The 25,385-nt window shown below is 41.9% G+C and overlaps 1 protein-coding gene across 1 annotated transcript in view; it reads right to left on the bottom strand.

Annotated features, from left to right (window-relative positions):
* LOC126188715 (uncharacterized) overlaps positions 1–25,385 on the bottom strand; it is a 59,357-nt gene that overhangs the window by 18,468 nt on the left and 15,504 nt on the right. Inside the window, exons 2-3 of the mRNA XM_049930322.1 lie at positions 19,425–19,584; positions 7,252–7,501 (exon numbers count right to left, since the gene is read on the bottom strand). Coding sequence (XP_049786279.1) covers positions 7,252–7,501; positions 19,425–19,584 — 410 coding nt within the window. The remainder of the gene's footprint in view (positions 1–7,251; positions 7,502–19,424; positions 19,585–25,385) is intronic.

Raw genomic sequence — 25,385 nt, 5'->3', positions numbered from 1 at the left:
CAGATGGCGCTGCAAGTGATGTGAAAGATATAGAAGACAACGCAGTCTGTGGGTGCGCCATTCTGTACGTCGTCTTTCTGCTGTAAGTGTGTGCTGTTCACAACGTGCAAGTGTGCTGTAGACAACATGGTTTATTCCTTAGAACAGAGGATTTTTCTGGTGTTGGAATTCCACCGCCTAGAACACAGTGTTGTTGCAACAAGACGAAGTTTTCAACGGAGGTTTAATGTAACCAAAGGACCGAAAAGCGATACAATAAAGGATCTGTTTGAAAAATTTCAACGGACTGGGAACGTGACGGATGAACGTGCTGGAAAGGTAGGGCGACCGCGTACGGCAACCACAGAGCACGCGCAGCTAGTTCAGCAGGTGATCCAACAGTGGCCTCGGGTTTCCGTTCGCCGTGTTGCAGCTGCGGTCCAAATGACGCCAACGTCCACGTATCGTCTCATGCGCCAGAGTTTACACCTCTATCCATACAAAATTCAAACGCGGCAACCCCTCAGCGCCGCTACCATTGCTGCACGAGAGACATTCGCTAACGATATAGTGCACAGGATTGATGACGGCGATATGCATGTGGGCAGCATTTGGTTTACTGACGAAGCTTATTTTTACCTGGACGGCTTCGTCAATAAACAGAACTGGCGCATATGGGGAACCGAAAAGCCCCATGTTGCAGTCCCATCGTCCCTGCATCCTCAAAAAGTACTGGTCTGGGCCGCCATTTCTTCCAAAGGAATCATTGGCCCATTTCTCAGATCCGAAACGATTACTGCATCACGCCATCTGGACATTCTTCGTGAATTTGTGGCGGTACAAAATGCCTTAGACGACAGTGCAAACACCTCGTGGTTTATGCAAGATGGTGCCCGGCCACATCGCACGGCCGACGTCTTTAATTTCCTGAATGAATATTTCGATGATCGTGTGATTGCTTTGGGCTATCCGAAACATACAGGAGGCGGCGTGGATTGGCCTCCCTGTTCGCCAGACATGAACCCCTGTGACGTCTTTCTGTGGGGACACTTGAAAGACCAGGTGTACCGCCAGAATCCAGAAACAATTGAATAGCTGAAGCAGTACATCTCATCTGCATGTGAAGCCATTCCGCCAGACACGTTGTCAAAGGTTTCGGGTAATTTCATTCAGAGACTACGCCATATTATTGCTACGCATCGTGGATATGTGGAAAATATCGTACTATAGAGTTTCCCAGACCGCAGCGCCATCTGTTGTTGAAAATTGTAACTACTGTAATTTCGAAAGTTTGTCTGCCTGAAAATGTACTGTTGTCCCAAGGATATTGCAACAAACGGTGTATTTCTATCGCTGCTCGTTTAGTTTTTATTGCCGTTTCAAATATACCGGTCATTTTTGAAACACCCTTTATTTGCAGTTATTTCAAAACATGCCGAATGAAATACCTCATGACTCCACTGCTTTACCACTTGTTCTTGTACTGAAGAATGAAGAACCACCAAACAGAATCAGACAACTTGTACCTTTTCCGAATACACGTAAACTTCGACACAAAGACATAATTTGGCTATTAAAAATATACATTCTGCTGCAGACAAAAGGAGAAAACTACACGGTAAGTCAAATGCAAAGAAACTATATATTGGTCATAAAGTTATCATTAAAGCTCATTCATTGTCACATAAGAAGAAACACTTGAGTCACAAATTCTTTCTGGTTTACAATGGACCTTACAGAATCCGACGTATACCACATGATAATTGCGTTGAAGTTGAAACTCTGCGTACTAGGAAGAGTAAAGGCTTACACCACATATCACATGTAAAACCGTTTACTGAAACATAATCTGCTTTTTAACTTAGTCTTTGCCATAAAGTTTTTCACTTCACGTCACTAGTACGCTTTGTCAGACTTAGAAACTGTTAACATGCAACAATGTTTCGAAGTTAACTATCCGGTCAAGAACCAAGAGAACTTATTTAAACAGTAATTACGAATGCATTGTTACAGTGAACAGACGACACAGTGTTGTTATTTTTACATTCTTGCTTGTTAGTTTGCAGGATTACATAAAGAATGTACGGCTTACATACTTAGAACATATACTGCTAATGAGATTTTAATGCAACATTTTGGTTTACTTGAAAAGACATTCTTTATTTGAAGTACTTTCTGTGAGATTAAAGATGACTTAGAATTTGGTTTCTTTGACAGCTACACGATTATACCACGACGCTACTAATGTATGACCCAATTTACATTGTTGCTTTTGCGGTGTATCTGTTTTACATCTGCACAGTTTTTCTATATTATTCTGGAAAGTAAAACATGTTTTAGTAGTAACTTTGTGGTATAACTACAACGAGGCAGCCTTTTCCGTAGCACAACAATACATTACAGTACAGTACTTTCTTCATCACGGCAATAAGCAAAATAACTACGATATCTATACGCAAAGCACTTCATTTTTGTTTATGATGAGGTAAGTACATTGACTTCTGCAGAACTTTGTTTACGGAGAACGATAACTACGACACTTCTACATAATTATCTTACATGAAGATGCACATTTAGCGCTACAGGACACGCATTTGAGTGATTGATTTTTGTAGTCAAAACATTTATTTTTAAAGATTTTTGAATCACAAAGATACAAAGAAAGTTTTCGGTGATACATTTCATTCGATTGATGTAATCTGTAACACCTGGAGGTATAATTACATTAATCTTCAGGGGGTACACGCCTATTTTGTCTGATATTTACTGAAATGCCTAATGAAATGATGAGAAACATTTGATGTCTATTGTCTTGCTAGTTGAGAGATTTTTTTACTGCCTTAGGAGATGTCATATGGCTAGTGAATGACGTTTCATGCCTTACTTTATATATTTGCCTCTTTTGTTTAATATCTAGTTTCTAGTTCCACTGCAGCATTGGTTCAAATAAAATGTAATAGATGTACTAATATCGCTATTTTATGCCTACAGATCCATTAAATAATAATTATATGATCTACTTTCTAAAAAAATGGGAGGAGCACAAATAGACATTTCCCTTCACAGGAATTGTGTACATAATTTTTCAACGATTTGGTAACATTTTTGTCAGAGTAAGTTTTTTTGATGCATCACTCTAGTGTTAAGATCTGACATAGGTATTAGACATTTCCTATCATTACTGTAATATTTTTTCTGCTTGAGCTTTGTCATATTTAGGTAAGAATAATTGCATTTGCTGCTGCTGTTTGTTAGGTGTTGTCCTACTGAATTTTACCTTGTGTTAAGCCAGTTTTACTACTGATTTATTTATCTTGTTCTGCACATTGGCTCATATTAGTTGTAATGTTGCATTTGCTTTGCTAATTTATATTTGTTGCTGCTAGCTTTGCCAATCTGCATTTTTTGTCATTGCTGTTTGTGTTAATTGTTTTGTACCGCTACGTTGCCTAGTCCCTTAGCTTATGCACCTGAACTCAGTAGATTTAAGTTAGCTTGAGAGGGGGTAGGCTATATAAGAGGATGAGTTGCGATGAATTGGAAGAAATGCATTGAGAATTAATACGAAAAAAGTTTGTAAAAAAAGAAGGTACTGTAAAATGAAGAATAATTATTTTCAAAGAGGATATGAATAGAATACAGAAAGCAGGTATGGATAGGACTTTTTGGGAATATTGATGAACGAAGGGAGATCTCCAAGAAGTAAAGAAAGTTTTGTCTGCAAAAACTTCAGTAAAACAAACCCTTTCCTTTCCTTTTATGTTGTTCCGCTATGTGTCGTCTACCCTTGTGTATTTGTGTTATTCCTGTCTGTATGTGTTTATCTGATAAGTGTTACATTGTAGAGTTTTTCTAATAATATGTTATTTACTTTGTAAAGATGGTTAGACATTATTTATTCTGTTTTGTTTTAATGCTCATGTATGAATTTGATGTTTCGAAAGTTGTTCTGATGTTTTATGTATTTACTTATGTTATAATTCCTGTAACACTGATTTATATGTTATTTCGATTCTTTTGTAAAGCCCTTATTTCTACAAATGTTATCTTTACTATTATGTTCTTTTATGACGTATTCTGTATCTTTGTAATTGTATTCTTATGCCATAAATTTGTAATTGTATAGACACCAGTTCCTCAAATTAAGTTTAATTTCACTGCACACATTTCTGTTGGTCATACTGTATGCACAATATGTGAGAAAAAAAGGGCTGTTAGTGTTTGCACGTGTGTTGATAACTCAGCAAGGGATGGTTAACACCATTGCTGGTTTTAAGGACATTTGAAAAATTGTATTTGTGATTGCACAAGTGTTGGTTCATGGACTTCCTATATTGTCCGCATGACTCTTTAATGGTGATTGTACACCCACACAGTCGCAACAGATGGCTGATGGCCATCTCTATAAGAACTGCAGTGGGTTTACACCTTTAATGGCCCACCAATACCACTACTTTTGCAATGACTGCAGTGGGTCTGCACCTCTGGTGGCCCACCAATACCATAATCTCTACCAGGACTACAGTGGATCTGATCTGTGGTGACCTACCTATCAATATTCTTCAAAACATCGATTCACTCTGCTGTGGGTTTGCTCTGTTGTGGCCTATTACCTGTCTGCATATCAAGAGTCAGCACTGTCTTTCCTTTGGAAGGACAACACTACTTCTTCAAGACTGCATGGAAATCCACTACTTCCGTGTGCATTTTCTTTTACTGATCAGACTTTGTGCAATGCAATTACTACTGTGATGAATGATCACGACTCTCTTTATGAGAACAATTTTTGCTTTTGAGCAACAGTGTATCAATATGTGTATGCATTTCATATCTTTGTTACTGTAATTATGAAAAATTTTATCATATCATTATTGGCCACTGCCCAAAACAATTTGTAAAAAATTTTGTGGGGAGCATGGGGGCTATGTACTATGTAGGCTGTTTAGGTTTTTATGTTGGTAACGCCACGTAGCGCTCTGTATGAAAATCACTGACTGTGCTGTGCGCAGTCTGTGGATGATTTGTTTTGTTGGAATATTTGCTATTGTAGTGTTGGGCAGTTGGAAGTGAACAGCGCGTAGCGTTGCGTAGTTGGAGGTGAGCCGCCAGCAGTGGTGGATGTGGGGAGAGAGATGGCAGAATTTTGAGAGCGAACGATCTGGACGTGTGTCCATCAGAAAGAGTAAATTTGTAATACTGTATATCATGAACTGAGATATTTGAATATTACTAAGGTAATTGTTCTGTATCAAAATCTTTCATTTGCTAACTATGCCTATCAGTAGTTAGTGCCTTCAGTAGCTAGAATATTTAATTTAGCTGGCAGTACTGGTGCTCGCTGTATTTCAGTAGTCCGAGTAACGAAGATTTTTGTGAGGTAAGTGATTAATGAAAGGTATAGGTTATTGTTAGTCAGGGGCATTCTTTTGTAGGGATTATTGAAAGCCAGACTGCGTTGCGCTAAAAATATTGTGTGGCAGTTTAGTGTTGATCAGAATAAGTAAAGAGAGAAATGTCTGAGTATGCTCAGTTCTGTTCAGCTGTTTGAAAATCAAATAACGTAAGAGGTTTATCAGCACAGTAATTAATTAATTTTTCTAAGGGATGTTTCAACGTCTCGTCAGTTACTGAGAACTGTGATCTTTCAGACAGGAAATCGCCAGTCTAGTGTCACAACTGAGACAATCCATAGGAAAGCAATGTGGCTGGAAGCCGTTTTTGAGGAATGATATCAAAAGCCTTTTTGGAACTCTATAAATACGGAATCGGTTTGGGAGCCCCTGTACGGAGCACATCGTGCGAATAAGTGTCAGCTGTGCTTCACAAGAGTGCTGCTTTCCAAATGCATGCTGGTTTGGTGTCAATAGGTAATGTACTTCAGGGTATTTCATAACGTTGGAACGAAGTATTTGTTCACACGTTCTTCTATATGTCAATGTCAAGCAGTACGAGGAAAGATAGTAATAACTACGGATCTGAACAAAATGGCCGGCTGGAGTGACCGAGCGGTTAAAGGCGCTACAGTCTGGAACCGCACGACCGCTACGGTCGCAGGTTCGAATCCTGCCTCGGGCATGGATGTGTGTAATGTCCTTAGGTTAGTTAGGTTTAAGTAGTTCTAAGTTATAGGGGACTTATGACCACAGCAGTTGAGTCCCATAGTGCTCAGAGCCATTTGAACAAAATGTAAAACGACAAACAATTCCTTCGGTTCCCACACGACACATCATTGCACACGTTCACTGAATAGATATTCAGAGGCCAAAGAAGTATACACATAAACTGGTCCATGTAAATAGGAGTTGCCACTGCATATTGAAGGGTCTAATCTGAAACCTTATCGTGTGATACTTGTGCGGCAATTACGGGAGAATGGCACGCATAAACGTGCAGATTACTGCACGTGGCTTTCGAAAAACATCAGCGATGGTTTGTTACAGCCTTTCAGATACATTGTGAGTGATGAAGCATGGTTTCATCTTTCCTGTAATGTGAATTTACAGAACGGAGAACATTAACGAACCCTAACATTTTGTGTCAGCGATTACTCCATGGTAAAAAAGAAAAAAAAGTAAGCGTTTGGTGCGGTGTAACAGCAACGCACATTATTGGACCGATAGTTTTTGACACTACCCTCAACACAGTTGCATATATGGAAGTTGCTGATACAGTTTTTGCTCAACTCACTGAGTATGAAAGACAGTACTGTTTCTTACAGCAATGGCGGGGGGGCCTGCGATGCTTCTAAGGTATCCCTACAACGAGTCCATGATGTCTTGACTGAGGAGCGAATGTCAGCAAATATTTGTGGCCACGACTTTCGCCGGATCTAACAACATGTGGTTTTTTCCTGTTTCCTATGGGACCACTTGAAGAGCAAGGTCTATGAAATAAATCCACTCACAACACAGGAACTTAAAGAAATCAGCCAGATGTATCGGAATATGCTTAGACGTGCACACCTGTGTATGTATCGGTGCTGCAGGGGGTCCGGTCATTCAGTGTCTTGACTGACAGGTGTCCATCGTGGGCCATAAAGGACGCGACATATGCAAGATATCTGACTCCGGAGGAGAAAGTTTTGAAAAGTCTTAGCTCTTTAGAACAAAATCCTGACCGCAGGCCGCAAGACGAAGGATCATCGATGTTAATATTTCCAGCCAATGAAGAGCAGCTGCTGTTTGTAAAGAAGTTCCTCAAGTTCGAATGAAGTCACTTCGACAAGTGAAATAAGACGTAGGCAAGCGAGGAGAAGTCATGCTCAGTACGTACAGTCACTTCGATGCGGCTGTTAGGGTATCCGTGGGTGGCGGTGCCTGAGACGTCTCCGACGGTGAGCGTCGCCTGGAAGTCGTAGATGACTTCGATGTTGGGCAGATCGACGTAACCTTGCAGGTATCCGTCAAAATAGGTGACTGAGTCCCCCCAAGAAGTTTTGCCAACCAGGAATGGATCCATATTCGTCACATATCCGAAGCTGTAGGCACACTGTCCTTCCAATTTTATATCGTATACCGTCTCGCTGTAACAAATAAACATTTATTATGGTCACAACTGCTGACCAAAGATAAACATTGTTGATTACATGTTTCATAATTCTAAAAAGACTTATGATTCAACAAGTTCTACGTCTACATGGCATTTGGCTGAGGACCCGCAATACACTCATATCAATACTGCTTTTACAGTCTTTGGGAAGAACAACTGTTCGATCGCCTTCGACCAATCCTTCAATTCGTTGTCATGGTCATAATTCTCAGTGTATTGGAGACTCTATGTTACCTTACTTATAATTTCAAGGATACTCTCGGAATGCAGGAGTTACTATTGGAGCATCTATCCACTGATGCTGGTTGAGCGTTTCTTCGACGTATTCGAACTAACTCTTAGGGAAACCTCCAGTAGACGAAGTATCATTTCTGTCTCTTTCAGTAGACCAATTGTTATATAATCTGAGACGGTTCTGTACTCGAAAAGTGGTCTTTCGAATGAGTTGGGATAGATCTCTCTAGTAGAGGTGAAACTTTTTCTATTGTATGATTGTTATCTTTGATTCATTAAGCGTGAATGCCTCAAAATAATTCAGAAATTTGATTGGTTTAACTGACAGTTAAGCTTATTATTGTGGAATTCTTCCGTTTGCTTAGGGATAATGCATCACTTAACTTCGAGGATCAGCTGCCAGTCTTTGTACTAATGACGAAGGAAACGCTATGGGTGATGATGTTGTGTTGGAATTATTGACTACCTAATTACGATCTCGAACAACAAAATGAGTCACTGTGAATATAAAGTACATAGAATTTCGTGAAATAAAGCTGTAAACAAATTCCTACGAAGTATGTTACGGTTTTTTAATGTAACTCCAATCTAACAAATTTTAATGGTGATCTTATCAAGTACTTTCTATAAAAAACGTAATGGTAACTGCAGTAAAGGTAGATAGAAAAAGGAAATTGTGGAAAAAAACTGCAACTGAGGTCATTTGCAAATTATGAGGAAGAAATGGCTGACATTCTGCAGTAGGAAGTGGCAGGGGATTGTGAAATGAAACTGATTTATTATCACAAATTTTAATTTAACGAAATATGTACTGTAAACAGTCATTAATATCGGTATTTATCACGTAGATAAGAAGAAATGAATATTTTGCAAATGAATGTTGCCTAAGACCGAGCTGTTGTTCTCTACCTCATATATGTGATTCAAATAATATCATTTTACGAAACAAGTGACAAGTTAAAATGGAAAAATAAACAGTTCATTTTACTTATGTTGTTAAAGGACTAACGGGAGTTTATAAAGGAATTACAAGTTCAGAGAATTTCATCCATTCATACCATTTCATTTTCACAGAAGGTGCTCTTCGCAAATGATACATCAGCGTAAAACGTAGGTCGCCTCGCACAATCGATATATTTCTGCAGCATTCCAGATTCCACTAACACCCTCTTGTATGTTTCGCTGGACCTAGCATGGCATGGAGAACAAATATGGAGCTGAGTGGTGTTAACGATAGCCTTAATGAAATTTTAACTTTGCGCGGAACAGACTCGCGCGATATTTCCACGTTTTATGTAGTAATGCAATAGAACCACGTCTCACGTAGTACAAACGTGGTCCCCACAGCGAACTGTGCTGCAGACGCCAGTAGGGATTTCGCAGCACATCATAGAGTTTTGCTTCTCTCGTTCCATGTACAGTACAGATTGTTACCTGCGTCGTGTGAAAGCGACCCAGGAGAAAAGAAGCCGCCACAATGAAGTGTAATAAAACTCTTCGGTTTTGAAGTATCCCAAAGAAATGGCCCACTGCAGTGACAGAATATGTAGGATCATTTTACAATGGTTTTACAAAGCTGCATAGTGTTGTGATAGTGAGTGGAGCGGGAAACATTATGGACAGGGATTAGGGAAAGAATATTAAGTATGACTTAGTAAAAATACCATCTGCAACGAACCATTCAAACGTTGGCGTGGTTCCCAATTTAAAATGGTAAGATGAGCCTCAATTTAAGAGCTCTGTCAGGAGGGTCAATATGGTGTTAAGTAAGACGAGGAAAAGGTAAATGTAGCTAGATATAAGCTTTCAGCACATGTAAATAGAGGCACTATAGAGAGAGGAGGAGTTGCCACATGGGTTAATATTAAATTGTAGTATGAAAAATTTAGGTTCTAAAAAATATTGTGTAGAACAACACATAGAAGCATGTGCCTGTGAGCTTTAAATAATGGCAGTTTTTTGATTACAGCTGCGTATAGGTCCTAATTGGAAACTTTTCTGCTATTTGTGAAAAACGTGGTTTGTTTTTTGTGTTATCTGTCAGACAGAGGAAGGCAAATTATTGTTTTGGGGATTTCATATAGATTTTCTGAAAGAATCTGATAGAAAGCATGACCTTGAAGTATTCCTTGGTTCTTTCAAATTTGACATCAGTTACTGATATTCCTACTTGGGAAGTACAGTAAAGCAGCACACTGACAGACAACGTTTTTAAAGACCAAGATAAATTTAATCAAGTAAAAGCTTTCCTTGTTAAGAATGGCCTTTCTGATGATAATGCACAGCTAGTTACAGTATATGACACAGATTCATGCAGTAACGCGAAAGAGTCCTCCAAAATATGGTATTCAATTAACAATTTAACAATTACAAATTTTAGGGAAAGCTTGCAACAGCTAGACTGGTATGAGATGTACAGGGAACCTGATCATAATTTAAAATTTAATCTATTTTATTATACCTTTGTGAGTATAATTGAAAACAATTTCTCTTATAAAACAGTGAAACATAACTGTAAGAAACCATCGAAGAAGTAGTGATATACTAAAGGGATAAAAATACCTTGTAAACAGAAAAGGGAAATGTGTTCCATAGGTAGAAAGAGTAATGATCCAGAAACAAATATTAGAAGAACTATTGCACTGTATTACGAAATGTTATTAAAAAGTCCAGAAGTCTGTGCATTATGTCTATGATTTGCACCTCTAATAATAAAATTAAAACAATTTGGAATATTGTTAAAAGGGATACAGGCGACCGAGAGCACGGAAAGACTGTATCTCTATCAAAATCTACGAAACGTTTAACAAAAAGTCTGAAGTAGAAAATATTTTAAGTATTATAGAGAAAATAGGATACACCTGTTCTTAAGAAGATGCAAGGCTGTATATGGAAGAGGCAATACCAATACAATCTGTTATTAAACCTACCCAACAAACAAGAAGTAACTGAGGAAATTGTAGATAATGTTATTCTGAGAGTTATCAGTTGGTTCTCTGCAAGTAAACTGTCGCTAACTTTTGAGAAACCATAGTGTACACAGTTGTGTACAGTAAATGGCATAACGCAATTGGAAAATACAGACTTTGTACAGAAGTCTGCTGCCAACGCAGAATATTCACAATTTATGGGTGTGTGAGTTGATGAGAAATTGAATCAGAGGAAACACACTGATGATCTGCTGAAACGTTTAAGTTCAACTACTTACGCTATTAGGGCTGTTGCAAATTTTGCTAATAGACGTATTACTAAATTAGCCTACTGTGCCTGTTTTCTTTCACTGCTTTCATATGGCATTATACTTTGGGATAATTCTTTATTAGGAGAAAGAGTATTTACTGCACAAAAGCGTCTTATCAGAATAATAGCTGGAGCCCAACCAAGATCACCTTGAAGACATTTATTTAAGAAACTCGAGATGTTTACAGTACCTTTGTTCTTAATGACCCATCTCAATTCAAAAATAATAGCAAAGTGCTTAGATACAACACTGGAAGAAAGGACGATCTTCACTATTCTGGGTTATATCTGACTCTGGCACAGAAAAAGGTTAATTTTGCTGCCACAAATATTTTTGGTCATTTACCGAATAGCAATAAAAGTCTGACAGATAGTCGACCAGCGTTGAAAAACTAATTAAAAGAATTTCTGACTGACAACACCTTCTTCTCAATAGATTAATTTTTAGATATGAATTAGTTGTTGGAAAGAAATGGTTATATCACGTAAAGGAAACTTCTGTTAAATTGACGCGTTCCACATCGTTACTAAATGTCGTATTCATGATCTATGGAACAGCTGTTTACGTAATGTACGGATGATATATGGAAAAAACGAATTAATAGTAAGCAGCCATGGGTCCGATGTTCATGATCGTATCTTCAATAGATTCCACTGGCTTTTCCTTCATAAACTGTTTCTCAAGCTGGCGCTGCCTACAGAATAATTTCTGCGTCACCAGCAGAGATCTCGTTTCGTTTATTTTTCTAATAAAGCACTGTCCTGAGCACGAACCCGCATGCTGATGTCAGGGACACGACAGAGCGATTCACCAAGGTGCCTGCAGAAACTGACATCTTAGTTTGTGGCTGTTTTGCGCAATATGAGGTGAAACCGCTATCACACGAAACAGCAGTACGCAACTGTTTGACGAAGCAACTGTCAGGTAGTGTGATACATCTTAAGGGTTATTTTCAAAATAAGTCTTAGAGTGTGTGGCCCCTTTCAAACTTGGTGCTTATCAGCAGTAAGTGGCTACTGAGTGAATAAGACAGTTAGTGATAGAATGATAATGTGACTCATGCTTGCGTAGCTCACATACGGAATACAAAATTAATGAATAGATACATAAAGATTTCAGACAGGTTCCGGCAATGATGAAAATCGCATACCGAAGCTAGTTCTGTGCATTTAAACTGGAATTGGTGATTGAGATATTCCATGGGGTGGCTTCAGATACTCAGGGGAAAGAATTTCTTCTGCCACACACACTGGCCCCTTTCCTGCTTATATGTGAGAGTTGTGTTGTATGTGTATTTGTGGGGTGTAGTTGATTGCGCTGGACGCCTGTATGCCTGTATAATCTAGTTTTATGTTTGTGTTATATGATGATGATGAAGCAACGGAGAGAATAAAACCCGGCACCACGACAGAACATACTACGGTCGAACAGCACAGAGCGGACTAATAAGGTTAATGTCCCATACGACGGACAGATCATTGTCAACAGTGAAATACATGAGACACTGCTTACATTTGGAATATAATCCATAACATTAGCGCAGAGACTGGTGATGGGGAACTTTACACTACCACCTCTCCTCTGGTTAGCCGCGCGGGATTAGCCGAGCGGTCTCAGGCGCTGCAGTCATGGACTGTGCGGCTGGTCCCGGCGGAGGTTCGAGTCCTCCCTCGGGCATGGGTGTGTGTTTGTCCTTAGGATAATGTAGGCTAAGTGGTGTGTAAGCTTAGGGACTGATGACCTTAGCAGTTAAATCCCATAAGATTTCAAACACATTTGAACATTTGAACATTTTCTTTCTCCTGTGGTTACCGGCCAAATGCTATCAGTGGAAATTTCATCCACTGCCTTACCTGCGAGTCAACCAGTCCCGCACAGTCGCGCACCAGCAAACTCGACTCTGGAGACGGATATCTCTACATTCGAATCACTCCCGAGGGAAACACTTCAAAATGTCCTCCAAAAAGGTGTTTAACTGCAACGTCCAACATGGCTTAGCATTGAAGACGCTGCTGATGACCAAAAACGAGTAAAACAATTACGAACAATCTATCAGATATTTCCGGGTCTTACCAGTGAGATGTTGCGAATAATTACCACTTGACAATCAGTGGGTCAAAAAGTGTTCATACGTGTGTGAATTCCTTAGGGACCATACTGCTTACGTCATTGGTCCTTAGACTCACACACTATTTAAACTAACTTATGCTAAGAACAACACATATACCCACGCCCGAAGGAGGACTTCGTATTGAGAAAATGTACTTTGTGTTTGTGCTTTCAACCCAAAACGCAGTGTTGCTTAACCGATTGCAGAGTTTCTCAAATAATTTTATGGAACACATTACAAGGAAGAGCAATGCGCAACCTAAGTTCTATCAGGCGCGTCCTTTCCGTGATTGATGCACATAGAGACAAAGTTGCAAGTGAACTTAAAGAATCGTAAGACGATGGTGTTTTTTCACCTATCGAAGCTAGCCATTGGGCTTCTCCGTTAGTAATCTCACCAAGGTCTTCCGGAAGATTTCGTCTTTGTGTTGACTTTAAATTCACTGGGAACCCACAAACAGTAATTGACACTTACTCTTTGTCTCACTCTGAGGAATTACTGGATTGGTTTGGTGTAGGCCGCTATTTTTCAAGCACTGACTTACGTGATGCGTATTTGCCAATTCTGTTCGATGAGGAGTCTCAGAAAGTGTTTGTGGTCAACCTACATTTAGGCTCGTTTAAATTTTTGCGTTTACCCATTGGCAGCACTTCTGCACATGCCATATTCCATCGCTACTAAGAACAGCTTAATGCAAAATTTCCTTTCTGCTGAAATTGGACGCTATTGTGTTGTCAGAACGTTCGTACACCGGGGGAACATTTTGTAACCTTTCTACGCTTTTTTAAGTACTTTCAGCCACAGGCTTGAAGTGATGCCTGAACAACTGTGCCTTTTTCCGACTGAAATTCAGTACTTAGTCCATGTTCTTAACAGCCAAGGAGTTCATCCCCTTCACTCACATTTTCTAGCCATTCGGGACCTCACTGCCCCGCGGAACGCGACGGAATTGCAGTCAGTTCTCGGGAAGTCTACATACTATAGCTGCTTTATACCCAACGCAGCCCAAATCGAGGCTCACTCGCATCATTTGCGGAGAAGGACTGTGCGTTTTGTTTGGGCCACAGAGTATAAGGGTGCATTGCAGAAACTTAAAGATGCCTTGTTCAGTGACAGATGCCTTGTTCATTTCGATCCCGCTAAGCCTGTGATTGGCAGTCGATTTGCACACCGACCAGCGCAGCGCCGTGCAGCGGCATCAAGAAAGTACTCACCCGTGAGCCAATGGAAAGAGCGAACAGTGACACACCTCCAGGAAGACACATATCAGTGCCCCTTGTCAACTCTGACATAAAGAGTCGTCCTTCGCCGGTCGGCACCAGTCCGGTCGCAAACTTCGAGAGCATCGGTACTGAGTAATAGGAAGACGATTCTTCGTCCGCGTTCTGCAAGTAGTAATAGTGGATAATGTAATTGCAGGTATGAGGCACAGGAGGAAAGTTAAGATACTTTTCTTTTCTTTTTAGACAGAAAGTGCTCTATTAATTTACAGCTGTTATGTACAGATCATTTTGGATTCCTGCTACCAGCCATATCAACTTCTCTCCCTCCCTGTTTGTGTCCGTGCTGACTCCCACAGTAGCCGACATTACGTTTACGACTCAATGTTAATTTAATTACGTATTTTTCACTTATCTTTCTCGTTTACTTGCCATAATTTTACCATCATTGTACATCGTACCACCGAGAGGAGACCTCTCCTTAAATGTCATCGCCTGGCACTCCAGCCGACTCGAAGGGTTCTGAATTCAGTCTTGCATCACCAGTATCATGTACACAGCTGGCCGGTGGTACGCTACTGCCTCAGCATCCACACCACACCACACCACAAGCTACTGCCTCAGCATCCACGCCACACGCTACTGCCTCAACATCCATACCACACCACACCACACGCTACTGCCTCAGCATCCACACCACACCACACGCTACTGCCTCAGTATCCACACCACACCACACCACACGCTACTGCCTCAGCATCCACACCACACCACACCACACCACACCACACGCTACTGCCTCAGCATCCAAACCACACCATACCACACGCTACTGCCTCAGCATCCACACCACACCACACCACACGCTAGTGCCTCAGCATCCACACCACACCACACCACACGCTACTGCCTCAGCATCCACGCCACACCACACGCTACTGCCTCAACATCCACACCACACCGCACCACATTTCCGCAAACCCCTTCTGTGGCAGAAGTAGCCGCCCTGTTGGTACTGATGTCAGTGTTGATTGCCACTCCACTGCGCCATTACACGACAACCACGTATATTCCGATATCTTCACATGTGTCCTGCAGCCATGTCATCTTGGCTTCCTTGTACGGTGTACTTATTTCATTCCTAAGTCACTAATGTTTCCATATTTCTGTATTTCCCTGAAATTCTTCATACAGATTCCTCTCGTCGGTCAGTTGAAGCAATTTTTCTATTATCGTTGTCCTTCAAGAGGACTGTTGTGCTATTCACTGTCGCAGTATCTGTTACCTCAGAGAAATCCAGACTCACACTACTCAGTAATTCGTTCTCTCATTTCTTTACACGTTGATTCTCTCTGAGATTGTCTTAAACTATTGCCTAATCTTTATCATTATTAAATCGTTGTCTAGATGTATATCTAGTCTTGGATATGTCTTACAATCCAGGATCTAAATTCGCAATATCTTTCTGACCATGATGTAATCCAGATAGGATTTTCTCGTGTCTGTAGGCATTTTCCAAATATGCTTTTCCCTATTACGATTGTTGGTGTATTTATTATAATCAGCTGAAGTTTACTGTAGTTTAGTAGCCTTTCCCCAATCATTCCAAGCCCATATTCTCCTGTAACAGCATCCTCATTTCCTTCCCCTACCACTGTCCTTCAATCCAACATGATTATTATCATCTCCCTTTACACACTGACCGTCAGTGTCCCTCATATACTCTTATCTTTTCATTTTCTGATCGTCACTTTGCATCCATGACATGATGACTCGTCACTCTCGTAACGGCGATACATCGTGTTTCACGCTACTAAGAAGTTCTGGTGGTGTCAACGAAAGAAGTTCTTCTTGTGTCTGCAAGGCATCGAGTATAATAGGCTCTGGGAAACTACAATCCGAGTTCGATTACAGCAGCAGTTCTAATTATGCAATGCCTATCGAAAGGTGTATTCCGGAAAGAGTTATTTCTTCTCTCGACATGAAAAACGCAAGTAACTAAAAATTGATCGTCTTGAGCTTTTAGCCACGAAATGTAGAACATTGAGAGACTCTACTACTAAAACTCACGTTATGGGATGTATGCATATCCAAGCAAAACAAATATCACTTGATGAAATTATATATAGAGAACCTCCAAATCCGATAGTTTTAGGACGAAGTTACACTAATTCACTTCAGAGAATGATATCAATTCGTTCGATACAGTGATAAGGGATACCTTCCCACATATCGGACCAGTAATATTAATGCTCAGCAAGAAATCACACGATAGTCAACTGTAGTGTTACATTCTGATTCGAAATAAAGTTTAAACTGTAAGTGGAGATGAAATTATTGTGAGTCCACTGGGGGACGGCCGCTTTTTCTGCTAAGCTGCGATGCTGAGTTTCTGTGACGTCCTTATTGACATGTTTCGGTATTCTCATCCAGGCAAATGGATAAAGTACGTCAAGCTGTTTAGCATTAGTTTTTCGCTTAAACTTTGTTTCTAAATAATGAAAATCCAAAGCCGAAATACATTTTCGATTTAAGAGCTAGTTGAATTCATCACAAGTTTAATTACTCTTAAAATAATTTTAATGCCAAGAAAACTATAACAGCTACTATAGTCGTAGAGTGGTCATGTCATTTTAATTTTTCTATGTCATCGATGTGCACATCAGAGAGTGAGAAGAAACCAAGTTACGTTACTGTTAAACACTGCTGAGGCACTGTCTTTGCCGCTGCGCATTCTGATACATTCTTAGTGGAAGTGTGGTAGGTGATGCACCCATTCAGTAGTACTGTGTTCACTTCTGATGGTGTCTTTTAGATGAAGAAGAATTGATTGTAAAGGGCAGCAAGGATGATTAAGACGAATACATAAGAAAGCGAAGACAAGGTAAGTTTTGAATAATGTTATCATTTTTGAAGAGCAGAAGTTTGGGGTGTTACTGCAGCACTGCGCAGCTAGGAATTATTGTTGTCAGCTAGTTAACTTGCTCAGAGCCGAGAGAAAGACCACCCCCATTTCCCTTAGTCATGGATTGACATATTAAATGATTAAAATGTTTAATTTTTATAGAAATTCTCTGTTAACGTTGTACCACCTTTAAAACATTATATACCTTGCTAAGCATAGTACTGTTCAGACCAATGTTATGTGTGAAGATGACTCGAAGCTTTACTCTGTCTTTTTTGTATACACACTTCATTTTAAAACAGTTCTCTTGGAATACCATTTCATAGGAATAGTTAAATTCCCCACCCCACTGTTTATCATTACGCATTACACATGCAACATTTCGAGTATGTATGTAGAAACAGAAACCTAGCCCAGCCACTGCCAGCTTGAAGTTTGCTGTTGTGCTTTCGAGAAATGTGGAACAGCGCTGTCAAGCCGCAAGGTAAGTGGAAATTTTGATTAGCACCAGATAATCGTTTTAGTTCAGCCGCGTATTTAACTTAAAGATAAGTTGCATTCAGGCCAGTTGCATTCAGGCCAGTTACAGTTCATTCATGTGAGGTTCTATTTGGTCGAATTTAGCATACGACTTTAAGTTGGATAACAGTTTCTGGGGACATAGCATTTGGTAATACGTAAGTTTTGTACTGTAGGAGGTACAGGTGGGCTAAATTCTGTACTGAAACAAGGCGTAGTGGGGAGGTTACAGAGTAAGCCCTATGAGCCTAGAAATGGTCCACTGAACTGCACTACCGGCCATTAAGATTCCTACACCACGAAGATGACGTGCTACAGACGCGAAATTTAGCCTCCAGGAAGAAGATGTTGTGATATGCAAATGTTTAACTTTTCAAAGCATTCACACAAGGTTGGCGCCGCTGGTGACACCTACAACGTGCTGACATGAGGAAAGTTTCCAACCGATTTATCATACACAAACAGCAGTTGACAGGCGTTGCCTGGTGAAACGTTGTTGTGATGCCTCGTGTAAGAAGGAGAAATGCGTACCATCACGTTTCCGACTTGGATAAAGGTCGGATTGTAGCATATCCCGATTGCGGTTTATCGTGTCGCGACATTGCTGCTCGCGTTGGTCGAGATCCAATGACTGTTAGCAGAATATGGAATCGGTGGGTTTAGGAGGGTAATACGGAACGCCGTGCTGGCTCCCAACGGTCTCGTATCACTAGCAGTCGAGATGACAGGCATCGTATCCGCATAGTTGTAACGGATCGTGCAGCCCCGTCTCGATCCCTGAGTCAATATATGGGGACGTTTCTAAGACAACAACCATCCACACGAACAGTTCGACGACGTTTGCAGCAGCACGGACTATCAGCTCGGAGACCATGGCTGCGGTTATCCTTGACGCTGCATCACAGATAGGAGCGCTTGCGATGGTGTACTCAACGACGAACCTGGTTGCACGGATGGCGAAACGTCATTTTTTCGGATGAATCCAGGTTCTGGCACATTTGAAGCGTGTATTCGTCATCGCCATACTGGCGTATCACCCGGCGTGATGGTATGGTTACACGTCTCGGTCACCTCTTGTTCGCATTGACGGCACTTTGAACAGTGTACGTTACATTTCAGATGTATTACGACCCGTCGCTCTACCCTTCATTCGATCCCTGAGAAACCCTCCATTTCAGCAGGATAATGCACGACGGCATGTTGCAGGTACTGTACGGGTCTTTCTGGATCGAGAAAATGTTCGACTGCTGCCCTGGCCAGGACATTCTCCATTCTCTCACCAATTGAAAACATGGTGGCCGAGCAACTGGCTCGTGACGATACGCCAGTCACTACTCTTGATGAACTGTGTTGAAGCTGCATGGGCAGCTGTGCCTGTACACGCCATCCAAGCTCTGTTTGACTCAATGCCCAGGCATATCAAGGCCGTTATTACGGCCAGAGGTGGTTGTTCTGGGTACTGATTTCTCAAGATCTATGCACCTAAATTGCGTGGAAACGTAATCACATGTCAGTTCTAGTATAATATATTTTTCCAATGAATACCCGTTTACATCTGCATTTCTTCTTGGTGTAGCAATTTTAATTTCCAGTAGTGTATATTACAGGCTTAACACATTTATCTACGAGACAGTAATAATCGCTACTGGAAGTAGGAAAGAAACTCACTCAAGCTCTTTGATGAAGTCGTGGATGGGCAGGTTGTAGAAGCCCAAGCTGCGGACGGTGTCGTCGAACTGGTCTACGAGGCTGGCGAAGTAGTCCTCCGGCGACAGAGCAGCGCCTCGCACAACGTGCCGTTTGACGAATGCGGCGCGTGTACCGTCAGCTAAAGGAGAGGGCAACACGAAGTGTAGCACATCCACGAAGGTTAGTCGGAGATAAGGTGCAAAGCAGAAACCGAAAAAAAGGGTAAAACAATGTAGGAAGTGAAGTTTGTTATCCTTGGATAGCATGCTACTCAATTTCTCCTAGATTATAACAGGATAGCGTATCTGAAGTTCTACGAGGCATCTAAGAGTCTTGACGCATAGCTTATCTGTGCTTGGTCGAGCCTACCGCTGTGGCCGAGCGATTCTAAGCGCTTCAGTCCGGAACCGCGCTACTGCTACGGTCCCAGGTTCGAATCCTCCCTCGGCCATGAATGTGTGTGATGTCCTTAGGTTAGTTAGGTTTAAGTAGTTCTACGTTCTAGGGGACTGATGACCACAGATGTTTAAGTCCCATAGTGCTCAGAGCCATTTGAACCATTTTTTTATGGCAAGGAAAGCGTTTCTGAAGGTGAGAAATTTGTTAACAACGAGTAATGATTAAGTCTCAGGAAGTCTTTCCTGAAATTTTTTGTATGGAGTGTAATCATTTATTGAAGTGAAAAGAAATATGTACGGTAAAAAGTGTAGACATGAACAGAACAGAAGCTTTTCTAATGTAGTGCTACAGAAGAATGCTGAAGATTAGATGGGTAGACCAGGTAACTAATAAGGAGGTACTGGATAGAACCTGAGAGAAGTGAAATTTGTGGCCCAACCTGGCTGGAAGAAGGGTCTGTTAGTAGGACACCAGGCATCTAGGGATTACCAGTTTAGTGTTGGAGGGAAGCGTGGAGGGTAAAAATTATAGAGAGAGACCAAGAGGTGAATACGCTAAGCAGATTCGGAATGGTGTAGGGTTCAACAGTTATTCACAAATGAAGAGGCTTGCACAGGATAGAGTAGCACGGAGAGCTACATCAAAACAGTCTTTGGACTGAAGATCACAACACCAACATCTCCAGGTGGCAATTTAAAACGGAGTTGAATTTATGCGTGGCCATTTGTACATTAGACTCATTGCTTGCAAGTAGGTCACAATCAAACTGTGTTGCCAATTCTACGATGCTTTATACTGATTTGTTAGTCTTTTCTTTTTTTTCAGTCTTCTGACTGCTTTGATGACACGCACCACGAATTCCTATTCTGTACCAACTTCTTCATCTCAGAGTAGTACTTGCAGAAAGAAAAATATTTGCTGGACGTCTTTCGTAGCTGCACACATATAAATACTAAACTGTTTCGGCGGTGGAACCCTCGTTTCACTCCATTGTTTATGACTGCGTCAGTTTAATTTCTCCCTGTGTTGTCTACACAAATGGTAGTGTCAAATTGCAAGTCTCTCATGACTTTTTAAATGATGTAGGTGGGCTTTATATCCAGTTATTTCTCAAAGCTCGGAATTCCGTCGAATGCTGTTAAGCATTCTATGAATAAAATATTGTTTGTTCAACCGAACTCCTGTCTCTTCTGTATCAACTGTTTTAAGCAAATACAGAGTCACTACAATGATGTCCTTTCCTCGAACCACGAAATTCTTCTGGTATAAAAGATTCACTAAATGTATTTAAGTGCCTTCTAATAATTTTGGCAGATTCTTCGCACGGTCAAATGGTTCAAATGGCTAGAAGCACTATGGGACTTAACATCTGAGGTCATTAGTCCCCTAGACTTTACAACTACTTAAACCTAACCTAACGACATCACACACAGCAATGCCCGAGGCAGTAACCAAACCTGCGACCGTAGCAGCAGCGCGGTTCGGGACTGAAGCGCCTAGAACCGCTCGGCCACAGCGGCCGGTCATCTCATGTTCCTGTTATATTATATCCCCACAATTTTTACATTCGTTCCTGTTGTTACACGTGTAAATGGATATCACAACTGCTGCGTACTCCACCATATTTTAAAGATATTGAAAAATCTTGATTTTACGTAGGTGATGAGTATTTAATCTATATTATGACTGACTGTCATATTGGAACTGGTTTTCTTATTCTTCAAAAAGTTCGCGAACATTGTCGTTCATCTTGTAGTGTCTCACTTTTGTGCATATTTTGCACTAAAATGTGAGGTGTGTGAAACGCACTAACCCTCCAGTCTGACTCACTGATATGGCGCTATTTATCGCTGAGGCGCTGTGCTGGTATTTGAAATTAAATTTCCGCTTCGTTTGACAGCTCCTCTCTGACTAATCATGGCGTAACATTGACCTTTACGATCAAACTCTGTTGGCCTCAGATGCGCGCAGTCTCTCTGCAATCTCAGTTACTGCTCGCACAATACTCAACACTTTTTACAATTCGGAATTCATACGGGTCATTGTTTGCAGTTAATATAGTTTTAATGACCGTTAGTGTAGTTTTAGTGATGAGAAACTTTACAGTATGTACTTTAGCATACACAAAAGTACAGTTTAATTAATATGTTAGTGAGTAATAAGAAGAGCCACGTACATTAAATGGTTCAAATGGCTCTGAGCACTATGGGACTTAACATCTATGGTCATCAGTCCCCTAGAACTTAGAACTACTTAAACCTAACTAACCTAAGGACAGCACACAACACCCAGCCATCACGAGGCAGAGAAAATCTCTGACCCCGCCGGAAATCGAACCCGGGAACCCGGGCGTGGGAAGCGAGAACGCTACCGCACGACCACGAGCTGCGGGCCCACGTACGTTACTTAGTACTGACTACCACTCAGCAAAGCAAGGTGACTCATCACTTCGTGAGAGGTAATGACTTTCAGAGAACGTGTATATGAAATCTGACTACGAAATAGGATGCTTACAAAACTGTCGTATGTCTGAGACGACATAATAGTCGACTTCGTAATCAGGCTCATCTTATTCTTGACATCGAAAGTTATATAAGAAAGGAGAAATGAACTGGTAAACGGTCCAGTTATCGTGTAGGCGAGTGCTACAAGCAGCTTGATGACTTCACTTGAAAAGCAGTTGACACATCAACTTAGAAAATTCTAAACGTATGTTTTTATGTTACACTTTCCAGCTCCCTGTATGTCTCCTCTGTGTTCATTGTGGATAAAATAATAATTCACCCAGATCAAGCTTACTACAACCTATCCCTGTATGAAATGAGTGAGATGTAAGGTATTAGAAAATTGGAATAGCGAGCAGCTAAACACAGAAATGGACAATGTACCGTAAAAGAAGAGATATATTTTCATTGTTACTGCCCTAAGGAAATCAATCGGCATCTTGTAATTTTTTTTAATCACATATTCCAACCATAGGTCACACAGACAGTACCAATAACGGCTTCGACATATTACCAAGCGATCATTAAATCCTGTGACTACACTGCACAGTAACTTGGCGACTGAGAGTCGCTGAAAATCTGACAAGGAATGCCTTGAGGTCGCAAAAGGCCAATGATGTGTATGGCATTCGACCCCCCACACATTGTCTACCATGCAACCACAATATTGGCTGCTAATGGCAATTTTAGTGAACGTCTTCGAAGAAATTAATCAAGTGGACCAGTTACGCATAACGTTTTGCTCAAACAACTCAAACATTCCGATATTTGGAGAAACTAGCCTATAAAATGGACGGCATTAGGTACGTTGATCAAGGCTGGTGAAAGAAGACGAGCAGGCTAGTGAAAATAGACGGACGGTATCTGGTGGTGCCACAGGGCGCTGTAGACGCGACTCCCACAGAGGATGGCCGATACAAGGTTGAGTAGAGGACTGTTTCATAAGGCTTTGTTAGCTCGGTCACTGCTAGGTGGGATCAGTGCCACACCAGCGAAACAAGACTCTGTCTGTGCGTTGCGACATCAATAGTGAACCAGTAGGTGCCGTCCTCGTAGCTCGTTAACCATGTTATCTAAGAAGTAATTCCGAAAACACGAAGCGATGTGTGGATTGGCAGGATCGTATGAGAAGTTCGTGTTATACGTTACTGTGTACTGGGGTGGGTGGAGGTGAAATTAAGTATCTGTGATTTAAATGGAGAATTACATTAGGGGTTGCCGATGGACTGTCTACTGATTTCATTTTCACGTCTGAGCTCATTAGGATGACGGGGTTACTTCCAGTTCGCAAGAGGACCATTTTATATTTTATTTCTCCAGGAGTAGAATATTCTCCTTTTGACAGCATTGAGGATTCTTAGTAGCTGTTGTCCAGGAGAAGGAATGCCGCAGTAATATGGTACAGTAAGATCATTAACCCCGAGACAAACGAAATAATTGGATAAGCTGTACAATGAATCCACGTATGTCTTGATGAACAGCTTGGGTCTTATGAGTCTTATTATTATTGTGAGTCTTATTATTATTGTATTCAGAAGACTGACGCGGTGTCTGCCAGATGGCTAGCTTATCGATCGTCGCGACCCCATCTGGTGAAGTTAAAGGCACTAATTGAGGAAATGTTCGAACAAGGGATCATAAGGACATCTAAATCACAACATTCTGCGTCCATATTTAAGGCACCCAAACCCTTCGAAATGAAAAGTCGAGACCAGCGGTAGATTACAGGGATGTGAATAAAAAGTTAGTACTTCACTTCATACCACAGTTGCGACTGCAAAATTGTTGGCCGGCCGAAGTGGCCGTGCGGTTAAAGGCGCTGCATTCTGGAACCACAAGACCGCTACGGTCGCAGGTTCGAATCCTGCCTCGGGCATGGATGTTTTTGATGTCCTTAGGTTAGTTAGGTTTAACTACACTCCTGGAAATGGAAAAAAGAACACATAGACACCGGTGTGTCAGACCCACCATACTTGCCCCGGACACTGCGAGAGGGCTGTACAAGTAATGATCACACGCACGGAACAGCGGACACACCAGGAACCGCGGTGTTGGCCGTCGAATGGCGCTAGCTGCGCAGCATTTGTGCACCGCCGCCGCCAGTGTCAGCCAGTACGGAGCTCCATCGCAGTCTTTAACACTGGTAGCATGCCGCGACAGCGTGGACGTGAACAGTATGTGCAGTTGACGGACTTTGAGCGAGGGCGTATAGTGGGCATGCGGGAGGCCGGGTGGACGTACCGCCGAATTGCTCAACACGTGGGGCGTGGGGTCCCCACAGTACATCGATGTTGTCGCCAGTGGTCGGCGGAAGGTGCACGTGCCCGTCGACCTGGGACCGGACCGCAGCGACGCACGGATGCACGCCAAGACCGTAGGATCCTACGCAGTGCCGTAGGGGACCGCACCGCCACTTCCCAGCAAATCAGGGACACTGTTGCTCCTGGGGTATCGGCGAGGACCATTCGCAACCGTCTCCATGAAGCTGGGCTACGGTCCCGCACACCGTTAGGCCGTCTTCCGCTCACGCCCCAACATCGTGGAGCCCGCCTCCAGTGGTGTCGCGACAGGCGTGAATGGAGGGACGAATGGAGACGTGTCGTCTTCAGCGATGAGAGTCGCTTCTGCCTTGGTGCCAATGATGGTTGTATGCGTGTTTGGCGCCGTGCAGGTGAGCGCCACAATCAGGACTGTATACGACCGAGGCACACAGGGCCAACACCCGGCATCATGGTGTGGGGAGCGATCTCCTACACTGGCCGTACACCACTGGTGATCGTCGAGGGGACACTGAATAGTGCACGGTACATCCAAACCGTCATCGAACCCATCGTTCTACCATTCCTAGACCGACAAGGGAACTTGCTGTTCCAACAGGACAATGCACGTCCGCATGTATCCCGTGCCACCCAATGTGCTCTAGAAGGTGTAAGTCAACTATCCTGGCCAGCAAGATCTCCGGATCTGTCCCCCATTGAGCATGTTTGGGACTGGATGAAGCGTCGTCTCACGCGGTCTGCACGTCCAGCACGAACGC

This window comes from Schistocerca cancellata, chromosome 5 (assembly GCF_023864275.1).
Source record: "Schistocerca cancellata isolate TAMUIC-IGC-003103 chromosome 5, iqSchCanc2.1, whole genome shotgun sequence".
Taxonomy (NCBI): domain Eukaryota; kingdom Metazoa; phylum Arthropoda; class Insecta; order Orthoptera; family Acrididae; genus Schistocerca; species Schistocerca cancellata.
Note: the sequence above shows the minus strand (reverse complement) of the source record. Positions and strands in the feature narration are given on the sequence as shown.